Source organism: Lissotriton helveticus, chromosome 9, assembly GCF_964261635.1.
Source record: "Lissotriton helveticus chromosome 9, aLisHel1.1, whole genome shotgun sequence".
NCBI lineage: Eukaryota > Metazoa > Chordata > Amphibia > Caudata > Salamandridae > Lissotriton > Lissotriton helveticus.
The window spans coordinates 684934455-684946999 of NC_136070.1; the positions used below are offsets into that span (position 1 = coordinate 684934455).

The 12545-nt window shown below is 44.0% G+C and overlaps 1 protein-coding gene across 1 annotated transcript in view; it reads left to right on the forward strand.

Moving 5' to 3' along the window:
• The window catches only part of PPP2R5B (protein phosphatase 2 regulatory subunit B'beta), a 417105-nt gene that overhangs the window by 332382 nt on the left and 72178 nt on the right, over positions 1-12545 (forward strand). Inside the window, exon 4 of the mRNA XM_078660771.1 lies at positions 8379-8471. Coding sequence (XP_078516897.1) covers positions 8379-8471 — 93 coding nt within the window. The remainder of the gene's footprint in view (positions 1-8378; positions 8472-12545) is intronic.

A 12545-nucleotide genomic window follows, 5' to 3' on the forward strand; every position in this document is an offset into this window, starting at 1 on the left:
ATAATCATTTTGGTAGTACTTCATGAATTAGATATAAAAATGAATAATGTCTCAAACAATTTTTAATTATTAAATATTAATTTATTATTCTGAATTTTCATAATTTAATAACACTTGCAACATTTCATTATCCGAAATCTCCTCCAAATTTGTACTGCATGATTCCATATTATCTAAACAGTCTATGAATTGTTGGTCAAGAGACTCATCCAGGAAGTCAAATAAATCTTCTTCATCAGTTATTTCGAAATGAATCTGCTCATCAGTTATTTCGAAAGAAATATTGTTGGTCTGTGGTGTATCTTCCATTTTCTTGCTGTAAATTGCATAAAAAATAACTATATCAGTAGAGTTAGGGCACTGTTGGGTTTAAGTTCAGACAGGTAGTTCTGATTTTTTAACAGTGAAGTTAACTTTGGGCAGTGTATGGTAACAGGCAGGAAGTAGAAATATAAAAAAGTGCCTGTGAAGAAGCGTAAGTAAATTCATAATTATAGCAGAGAAGCCTAAGTCAATCCATAAATATAACAGAGGAGCCTATCTCTATCTATAACTATAGCAGAGGGACAGTAAATAACTATCAGAAAACGTTTTTACAAATTAACTTAAAGTGCCCCTTACAAATTAACAACTTACTTTACAGAGAGGTGAAGAAGAAAAAATACGAAAATCCTTTCAAGGTGTACCTCAGGTAGTTGTAGTCAAAATGGCCGTGTTTCCCTCTCATTTTTCATTTATATTCATGTACATAACCAATCAAATGTCAGGAAAAAAAAGTAGAAAATTAAAGTAACATTTTACTTGGTTGTAAATTCTAACACTTCAGATGTGTTTTTGTCATGTAATTTACCTCAGGATATTTAGACAATGCTACAGCTCAAATGGCTCAATGGAATTCCACCAAATTTGGGAAAATGGTAGGGATTGGTATGTAGTAGGGCCTATTCTATATTTGGTGAAAGTGTCTCCAGTGGTTTTTATGTAAATTAACTTTTAAAAAATTTTGGGAGCGCTTCCTGGTGCGTGCCCCGGTGCACGTACCGGTACGCGTACCCTTCAAAAAAAAGATTGAGAGAGATTCTTCAAAAATATAGATTTATTTTTATAAATTAAAGGTAGTTCTAAAAAGAACTGTTTTTTTATTCTTTTTGTTGTTTTATAATTTTTTATTGTTTTTTTGAACATTTTTTACTTTTCTGAACAGTTTTATATTTTTTTTGTATTTTTTAAGGGGAGAAACAAAAAACAGGGAATTCTAAAAGGCTCAACATGAGCTAAAAAAAAGGCGGAAAAAATTTATGTTTTCTTGGACACTTGTGGTTATCCCAAGCACGGTTAATAAGTGTGATGCTTTGCTCTCCATAGCATATCGTTTGTCCATAAAAAATACAAACCATTTTAAAATTGGAAAATTTTGGTTGTATGGTGGAGCATATCTCCCTAACTTCCGGTCCCGATGGGGTGGGAACATTAGTTTGGGAGGTGCTGGCAGAAGATTGGACAGGGTTTCTGGCCAGTTCCCTGAGCTCTGCCCTTGCATAGTTATTTGGATGCCTGCGTCGCATATGCCTGATCATCGTGTGGTTGTCAAAGGAGTATTTTTTGTTGGGATTCCCCCTTGACAGCTCCTGATGACATATTAAGCAGGTTGCCTTAAGCGCATTTACTTTTTTCTTGTCCTTGGGGATTGAAAAAAACTGCCAGATGATGTGCTCTTTAGGTTTGTATGTAATATTGTCCTCTCGGACGAATCTCCTCTCCTCCTCCTCCTCATCTTCCTCCTCTTCTTCATCTCCACCACTGTGAAGTTGTGGTGGTCCTTGTGGTGGTGGTGGTGGTGGTGGTGGTGGTCCAGAAGCTCCAGCAGCTGCAGCTAATGTAGCCATTTTCTACTGAAATAACTGCAGGTCTACCTCTCTCAAAGCACAAAAGTAGAATGAGGAAAAAAGGTGGGGTCTTTCATCATTTAGAAAAGAAAACTGTTCTGAACCAATGAAAAGTGTTATTTTTAGGTCACATGACCTGGCCTTACATCATTAGGAAACCGAAAGTAAAATGAACCAATAAAAAGTTTTATTTTCAGGTCACATGACCCGACGCGCTTACGCTACGCGCCCCGGGCGCGCTCCGGGGCGCGCCCGTAGTCGTGCCCCGTGGCGCGCCCGGGGGCGCGTAGCGTAAGTGCGTCAGGACGTTGCACGATCTTATGCGCTCGCGTGCTTCCGGGTGCGCTTACGCAGTGCGTCATATGACGCATCACGCGTTTACACGAAACGTCACGATGTTGTTTTCGTTCGCGAGAATAGCGCTAACGGGACGCTCACCGGTACGCGCCCCGGGGCGCGCCGCAACATTGCGCTTACCCGTGCGTTCACCGGTACGCGCCCCGGGAGCGCTCCATGGCAAAAAAAAATATTACATAATTATACAATATAAAATTCATTATACATTTTTTTACTTTTTATACCTATAGAGATTTGCTATTAAAAAACCATTGAAATTCACTGAAAAAACCATAGGTTTCACACCAGTTATAGTTAGGAATTAGCATTTAAAAAACCTATTAAATTCACTGAAAAAACCATAGGTTTCACACCAGTTATAGTTAGCTGGAAGTTTTACTCGCATAAAACCATTGAAATTCCCACGTTATAGTTAGTTGGACTCACTATAACTTGCGCGTGCAATGCACTGCTGATGACGTCACATATTACATCACTCATGACATGGTCAGTGACATCACTCATGACATCACTGATGACACCATCCAGTGAATGTGTGTCTTTCTGAAAAATAAATATTAGTGAGTAATGTTTAAATATTTAAATTTATGTATTAATGTTTCACTTTGTGTATAAGTGGCTGCATGGGTTGGTGAGTAGCTACATGTGTAGGTATATGGGTTATTAGATGTTTTTCTTAGTATCAGTATAAGTGTTTGTATGGTTTGGTGGGGGTATGAAGTCATTATTTTGTGAAGGGGCAGGCCCTCCCCCCGAGCCTTAGAATGGTCGTGGGGACCTCATATACCAAGGCCTGGTGAATTGTTTGGGTTGGGGGACCCCCACCCCAAACCAGGTAAGGTCAGGCCTTCGCGGGTCCCAAACTCAAGGTCCTGGTCTCACACCACCAGAAATACTTTTATCCAGTGGCAGTGTCTACCCCGAGAGGTCCACGATGAACTGTCAGGGCTATGCACTGCTGATAAACCCAGAGAGTAGCTGCATCAGAGACCCTACTAACAGCATTTGCCCAACAGCAACTTCGTGATTCTGTGTCCATTCTCATCTGCTCATGCTCTTCGTGCCTCTTTACACTAGTTTTTTAAGTCCATTGGGCCGTAATCAAAACACAAGGAGATGAAAGGGCATAATTTGTTCACAGGGAGCAAAAAGGCTGCTCAAATTATACAAAATTGATATCCCCGAAAAATGAGATGGGGCGTTGGGGCTAAATCTTGTTAAATATCATATTACCTCCAGGGAATCTTTTATGATTTATGTATGGAGTGCCATGCAGTTTGATCAAGGCCAAGGCAGAAGGTGCAGGTGTGAAATGTTGCACCAGTAGGCCTTCTGTAACGAACATAGGCAAGCCTGCATCTTCTGCTTGTGCCTGGAGTCTGTGTTAAAACTCCTAAATGTACTAGGAATGGGGAAACTGCAGTCAGGGTTTGAGAAGGGAGACCAAGTGTTTGAGTAGAGTGGGAATGACTCCTGACATCCCTAGCTCAGGAATTCAGGGAACCTGCCTGCCACTGCTGCAAATGGCTTTTGAAAATTATTCCTAGGGCGCTAAATCTGCTTTATGAAGAGTGGTAAAGGCAAGAAAGACGTACTTTTGGGGACGGGCGGCGGGTGCCAGAGATAAGCAAACATGAGGTATATCACCATACACAGGATCATCTCAGGGCAACCTCAGGGAGGTTTATGAACCGCAGAATGGTGAAGAGGAAGGGAAATGGGGAGTCGTTTATTGGAATTGGCCTAGGAGGTAGAGGTTTGGGAGTGATGTTGGGGCCTGGGTCGGGCCAATATAATGTGTACTAGGCATATGAGCTGCAGATCACACACTATGCATAGATCCCCATCTGGTGTTGGGCCCGGATGTTTGCAGTTTGTTATTATCTTGGAACAAGTCTTTGGAAGTCACGAGATAGGTGACTCCTCCTTTGGACAATAGTGCGCATGGGCATCGACTCCATCTTCAGATTTTTTTTTCTGCCATCGGGATCGGATGTGTTTGACGTGTACCAGTTCGGTGTTGTTACCAATCTAACTTTCGACGGGCAATCCTTACCCTCTCTTCGGTATTGTTTTCGATCGAATTTCCCTTTCGACACACATCTCTACAAACTTCAACTCTTCGGTTCCAGTCGTCAAAGCAGGTCTTCGGGCCTATCTGCGCCAACAGGCCTTTTGGCTCATGGAAAGGACTCTCTTTAAAAAGTGTCCTCAATGTGGATCCAAGTTTCCAGACGCCGATCTTCATGAGGTGTGTAACCTCTGACTTTCACCTGAGCACAAGGCCAAAGACTGTCCAGCTTGGGCCTCTTTCCGCTCCAAAAAACCCATAAGAGATCGTCGAGCTCGAAGAAGCATGGCTTGATCTTCAACATCGATACCGGACGATATCTTCCAGGAAGCCATCAATGTACCGGAGCAGGAGCAAATGGAAGAAGGCGCGTTTAGCACCTCCGAAGCCGAAGAATCCGACATCAAAGACATCACTCCGGGTCGATGGGTCGTAAGTACTGACGTCGACCCCTCCCCTCTACCCATTCATTCAAAGGTTTCCGTAACAACTTCATCTTCAGGCCTAGGTCCACACCGGGATAAAATGTCCTACGCCCTGCCTTCGGTCCCAGCAAAGAAGTCCACATATAAGCCTTCAGGCCACTCGGGATCGAACCAGCCTCCCGTCTGTGCCAAAACCCCATCCTTGGCACCGACAACAAAAAACAAACCGAAAGAGAAGCCATTGTCTTCATCCGCGCCGAAGCCTGGTTCCACGTCGGTGCATTCGGCACCGAAATCTACAGACACTAAACCTTCAGTTCCGAAAAAATAATCAGAAACAAGGAAACAACCGGTTCCAAAAACCACTAGTAATCAACCTTCAGATCCGAAATATCTTTGATTTGTAGTGGACGGTCAGCATTACCAATTCAAGGTTCTCCCATTCGGAGTCACCACAGCACCCAGAGTATTCACAAAATGTCTAGCAGTGGTAGCAGCCCACTTATATGCCAACAAATTCACGTCTTTCCATACTTGGACGACTGGCTCATAAAAGCCAAGTCACATACCCAGTGTGTAAATCACACACACACCACAATCCAACTACTTCACAACTTAGGGTTCACAATAAACCTCCCCCAGACTCACCTCCAACTGTCCCGCATCCAACAATATCTAGGTGCCACAATAGACACCTCAAAAGGGCTTGCATATCCCAATCCAGCCAGGATAACAAGTATGCAGGCCCTTATAACAAAATTCCGACCACAGCACTCACTTCCAGCTCGAGTGTTTATGCAGCTAATAGGGATGATGGCCTCTTGCATATTCATAGTACCTCATGCAAGACTCCAGATGCGCCCCTTACAGGAATGTTTGGCACGTCAGTGAAACCAAGCTCAAGGTCAGCTAACAGATCTGGTGTTGGTGGACGGCCGCTCACATCACTCTGCAGTGGTGGAACACCCAAAACCTTTCCATAGGGCGGCCGTTCCTAGAGCCGGTTCCACAAATCGTTCTAACAGCAGACACATCGTTCACTGACTGGGGAGCTCATCTACTACATCACACCATACAGCGCAATTGGACACCTCAGCAAAAGCTACTCCACATCAATCATTTGGAGCTACTACCAATCTTTCAGGCATTAAAAGAATTCCAGAAACACGTATCAGGCAAAGCTGTTTTAGTCCAGACGGACAATATAACAGCAATGTATTATCTACAAAAACAAGGGGGACACGCTCTCTGCAGCTCTCTCAACTAGCACAGAGCATATGGAGATGGGCTATTCCTCAAAACATATTCCCTTTAGCCCAACATCTTCCAGGAATACATAATCAGATGGCAGATCTGTTAAGTCGTCAGACACAACAGATTCACAAGTGGGAACTTCATCCACAAGTCCTTCAACCGTTTTTCCAAATATGGGGGCATCCAGAGATAGATCGCTTCGCCACACATTCAATCACAAAATGCCTAAGCTTCGCTGCCAGATATCCACACCCATTGTCCAAAGGCAATGCGATATGGATGATTGGTCAGGCAGATTTGCCTACGCTTTTCCGCCTCTCCCACTCATTCTATTAGTGGTACACAAGCTGCAACAACAATCACTAACACTGATCCTAGTTGCTCCAACATGGTACACAACGTTGCTCGAACTATCAGTAGTCCTGCACCAAAAACGACATCTCTCCCCACAACTCTTAACACAGAACCATGGAGAGATCAGACACCCAGATCCAACACAGCTCAACCTAGCGATCTGGCTCCTGAAGTCCTAGAATTGGGTTACCTCAATCTCCCACCTGATCGTATGAATGTCATCAAAGAAGCTAGGCGTCCCACAACTAGAGCTTGCTATGCAGCCAAGTGAAAAAGATTTGTGATATACTGTACCAATAACCCAATCAATCCTCTAGATGCGTCCATTCAACACACCATATGTTACCTGCTGCATCTCCAAAGATGTAATCTAGCATACACATCAATCAGATTACATCTTGCTGCCATAGCAGCCTACCTGCAAAATACACAACATCTGTCAATATTCAGGGTACCTGCCATTAAAGCATTTATGGAAGGCCTTAAAAGAATAATTCCTCCCAGGGTACCACCCTCTCCAGCGTGGAATCTAAACATCGTCCTCACTAGGTTAATGGGTCCTCCCTTTGAACCTCTGCACAAATGTGAGCTACAATTTCTTACATGGAAAGTCGCTTTCCTTGTGGCTATCACATCTCTCAGAAGTGTCAGTGAGCTACAGGCACTATCTATTCAAGAACCATTTTTACAACTCCATCATAGCAAAGTAGTTCTCAGAACAAATCCCACATTCCTTCCAAAAGTTACTACTCCCTTCCATCTCAACCAATCTGTAGAGTTACCAGTCTTCTTCGCGCAACCACAAACAGTAGCAGATATAGCTCTTCATACATTAGTCGTAAAAAGAGCACTTCTTTAATACATTGACAGAACAAAACCTTTTCGCAAAACAAAACAGCTTTTTGTTTCCTTTTCACCGCCACATAAAGGCAATCCCATATCAAAGTCTGGAATTGCAAGGTGGATTGTCAAATGTATACAAATTTGCTATTACAAAGCAAAACATACACTTTCTATTCCCCCTAAAGTCCATTCCACACTCAAAATAGGAGCTTCCATGGCATTTTTGGGAAACATTCCATTAGATGATATCTGCAAAGCAGCTACATGGTCTACACCGCACACATTCACAAAACTATATTGTGTAGATGTGCAAGCAAAACAACAAGGTAGTGTGGGTCAGGCTGTACTCAAAACACTATTTCAAACTACTGCAACAGATACTGGTGGTCACCGCTAAAGGGACAGTACTGCTATGCAATCTATACATAGTGTGTGATCTGCAGGTCATATGCCTCGAACAGAAAATGCCACTTACCAGTATGCATCTTTTCTTGGCATGTAGAGCTGCAGATTAACACACATCCACCCACCTCCCTGGCTACCTTTATCTGTTCCAGTATTATCTTAATTAGATACAACATTCATGGACATCTCTTTCTGTTTCTCACAAAACTCCATAATTTCCCTTCTTGGCGAAAAAACAATCTGAAGATGGAGTCGATGCCCATGCACACTATTGCCCAAAGGAGGAGTCACCTATCTTGTGACTTCCAAAGACTTGTTCCAACACAATAACAAACTGCAAACATCTGGGCCCAACACCAGATGGCGATCTATGCATAGTGTGTGAATCTGCAGCTCTACATGCCAAGAACAGATACATACTGGTGAGCAGCATTTTCCTTTCCTTTTATAACTTATGTTGTGGTACCACCAATCATAACACTGTAATCTGCCAATATCATAATAAATAATGCCGCGGGAATCTCAATAAAAAGACTAAAACCTAGCAATCCAAAATGATGGGTTCTTGGTGGACTGTAAATGACTGTGGGGAAAGATTATTCTCTGCTGAACGTTGTAGTACTCAAGAGACTGCATCAGCAGTTTCACCCTGTCAAAACTGCAGGCTAATGTGCTGAGCCATATTCAAGTATTCTTGTTATCTTTAAGAAATTTAATTGCTTATTGTAGGTAACAGAGAGCCCTTAGCTCATTTCTGAAGTTTCTTTCTGTTTCCGCCCACAGCTGGTTTATGAATTCTTTCTCCGCTTCCTGGAGAGCCCTGACTTTCAGCCATCTGTGGCAAAGAGATATGTGGACCAGAAATTCGTCATGACGGTAAGCAGCATGGCACATATTTTTTCTCAGATGCTCTGTCGGTGTCACTATACAATGATCTCTAGCGTTCATTTGGAGTACTGAGTAAAAACTATATTAGGAAGTCAAGTTTTAAGACTGTGGTCCATCCTGCTGGCATCGTCATGAGGGCATTCTTTGTTTTTGTTTTGTTTTGTTTTGTTTTTTAACCCCTTCGCTGCGGGGGTTATTCCCCCGCTGTGCTGGGGGGGAAGGGGGCGCGCACAGCGCCTGCATGCTCATGACAAGCTCAGCTCATCATGAGCTACGGCGCTCCGGTGCTCATGACGAGCTGAGCTCGTCACAGGTGTATTGACTCCCGTGGAACGCTCAGCACAGCAGGGGAATTCTCCCCGCACCTGAGCGTTCCACGGGCCATGACGAGCTGAGCTAACCAGGACACTGACCACTTAATCGTGAAGCTGTCAAATGTACTTTTGTTTGTTTTGTCTTTAACCCAGCAAGGCTGTGTAGTTTGCAATGTAAAAGGCTATTTGCCAGCCTATTCTGCCTTTCTAAGTTTGCAAGACTAACCATCCTTCTTTACATCACCTGTTGTGTTGAGTTTTATTAAAGGGTTGTCCTTCCCTAACTGTTTATGTTGCGACTGTGAGTTCTACACTTATTCTTGACATTTCTTACATGCCCGCCTTTAGAGTTCTAAGTAGCTGCTCCTTATGCCTCCTGTCCTTGAAGACTGGCTTCCTCATTGTGATTACATGAGCTTGTTACAAATGTGAACCTCAGGCCATTTCAGTGCCCTACACCACTTTTTTCTCAAACAAATTGGTGCTGAGAACTGAGATGGACAAAAATCAGGTCCCCTTTCCTCATTCGCCCAGTTGATCACTGTACCAGCATTTTGTGCTATCTCTCAAAAGAGGCGCAGTGGCTCTTTTTGTCAGACCCCAATAGGGATTTAAGCTTTGACATAGATGGTACCAAGGCCGTTGAGTGGACGATCAATTTTTTGGGTGGTTCTGCAGAGTAAAGAAAGGAGGGGCTGTGCATAGGACGACCCTGTCAAGTTGGATATGTTGGACCTGGCACACTTTCGTGGTAGTAACCCAAACCTTTTCCCTTCACCCCTCGTGTTTTTGCTGAATTCATTTTTGTTGGCTTTAGTACTTTGTGCACTTTACCAATGTTAACCACTGCTGAAAATGTACTTGCTCCCTCAAACATGGTAAAATTGGCCTACACCGAATTGGCACACTTTATTTACTTGTAAGTCCCTAGTAAATTGAACTGCACGTACCCAGGGCCTGTAAATTAAATGCTACTAGTGAGCTTGTAGCACTCATTGTGCCACTCCCTAAAGTAGCCTTTACAACATGTCTCAGGCCTGGCATTGCAGCCTTTAGTGCTGTTTTAAACTGCCATTTCGACCTGGCAAAATAAAGCTTTTGCCAGGCCTAAACCTTCCTTTTCAAATACATATCAGATAGGCCCTAAAGTCTTAGAGGGCAGGTTGCATTATATTGAACAAGTATGACTTGTGGGTTTGAGTTTTACTTGTCCTGATAGTGAAAAACTCCTAAAGTCATTTATCCCTGATGCAAGGCCTATCTTTCCATAGCATACCTCTTGGTTACCTTATTACACTTAATAAGTGTTGATTTAAGTTTGGGAGCAAAAAGAAAATTATGTTTACACTCAAATTAAGTGTAGTTTAAAATCCTCGTTAATGGTAAAGTAGGATTTTATGTCAAAATTAAGAAAATGGCACCTTTATAAAGGTGGCATTTTCTTGTCCTAAAGATTTGGTGCCTGCTGCTTGTGTCCTGTAGCACAAGACTGTAAATAGTTTGATTGTTGGCCACTGCATATTCCTCCCAGACACTGTGAAAAATGGGGACTAGGTGTTGGTAGGATGAGCCGACTTGCCAGGATGGCTGGAGTGGAGCTGTTCCCTGACCCACTTACATTTCGAAGGCTGCCTCCAGCACATACACAAGGGGACCTCACATGAGTCTTTTGTCACCACAGACTACTTGGAGCCTTGGCAGGAGAAGGGAAGAACTTCTTAGAACTAGATGTGGGGGTAGCATACTCTTCAACATCTGGCACCGGGTGTAAATATTTACCCCCAGAACTGCTCATCAGATTACTTCTGGACCTGTCCAAGACTCAGAAGAAGGACTGCCTTGCTGCTGGAAGGACTGTCCTGCTGCAATGCTGCATGCTGCCTGAGGAAGGAAGCCCCTTGATCCTAAGACCAGCATAGTGACTCCAACTGCTAGCTTGCCAGCTTCCTCTGTGAGCTGCAGTAACATAGGAAACTCCAGAGACCTTTTTGTGCACCTGCCCTGCTGACTAGACCTGCAACTGGACTTGCCTGAGCCCTTCTGGCTTCTGCGAAAGTGAGTCCCTGATCCCCAAGAGTTGCCCTCCCAGGCCATGGACCCTTGGCTGGCATCAGAGTACTACTCTGTAAAGAAGTTTGAAATTGTAAAGTTTTGGTCTGTTTGCGAACAGGCCAGTTTGCGCCGAGACTGTGTAGCTCGCTGTGACCACCAATGCAAGGCTCCGGAATCCTGGACTTTTCGCACTACAGCGACTGCCAACAACGACCAGAAACATAAGATTTGCACATAATGCTACAATAACGACAGCCACGAAGAAGGCCTACATGAAGCTACAGCTACATCAAGTGGATCTTCGTGCTACAACGAAGAGCATCCACAACGCTTTTCCTGCTCCTCGCGGCCTCCTGCACAGTTAACTGCACTTTTCGTGGTAGACTTTTAGTAGGATTAACCTGGACCCTATATACGGTATGAGCTCCATTTCAGTCGGCCTGAACTTGTGACTTTCTCCCAGTCTAGCACGACCAGATGAGCACGAGTGGTACTTTGTGCTTTTAGGAACTACACTTACCTTAAACTTTAAAAATGAATATCTCCGGTTCTGCTGATATTTCTGTTGTTCTGGTTTCATTTAGTGTTTTCTATACTTTCGGGCATGAAGCACATTTGGAAATATTACTAGACGTACTAGGCCCACTCGTATTATTATGATATCAATAGTATGCACACTGTGGACAATTCCTAATCAAAAACACACACATGCACACACACACACCACCCTTAAGCGGTGCGACACGCCGTCCACCCCAGGCCCACCCTAGCAATCCTGATAATACAGTCCTGCACAGTTATAGGGTATACCCCGGATCACAAGATATAAAGGATATGTGCATACATGAAACAAGAACACTTTTAAGCAGCACCGCTGGCCGGAGCCACATGGGTAAACTCAATGTCAAATGTATTGTTCTTTTGGCATGAAATCAACGTATGAAGCAGCACCGCCGGCCACTGTCGTGAATCACAGGTGGTCTGCAAATTATCACTCCCACTCACTCACTCCGCACCACTACACGGTGCGACAGGTATCAGCCCAGTCGGTATGGAATGCTCTTACACACATATGCACTCAGCACCCTAATGCGTTGCTAGTGGTGCTTAGCAGGTCAATGGATAACACCCTGCAGATTCCATGGCCTCAGCCTCCCTCCAACCTCTGGAGCACCGCAAAGGTGCTATAGCCCCCAGATGGAAGATAACCAGCCTGCTTCATGGATACTAGGCCACAAGCAGCCAAAGTCACACTTAGTCTAGGTCCTCGGGAAGCAGGTGGGTATATGTTGCAAGTTTTAATTAAGAGTTAGACATAAACAAGGGGAATACAGCAGCCACTCTGGAAGTTCATCTAGAGGTCTACAAACAAATTGGAGTCACGCAGTCTCTTGACCCGCTTCCAAACTGTGTCGGAAGCATTCCTTCAACCCAGTCCATCTCTTTCACTACTACCTGATGCCCAGATGTCTTCGGGAGGGGCCAGGTGTGGAGCATGTAGGTGGTCCACTGCGATGAGGGTCAAAAGGGAACAGCCGATAAATGGGTAGTAACATAGGGAAGCCTTTCGGTAGGAGGAGGCACCCCAAGCAGTCCACGATAATCAGGGTTGTGCCCAGACAATCCGTGCACAGCGTCTGATGTGTGTTGAAATGATTCGCACCAGACAGTTCAGGTCTCAAACACGGAGAGCTGC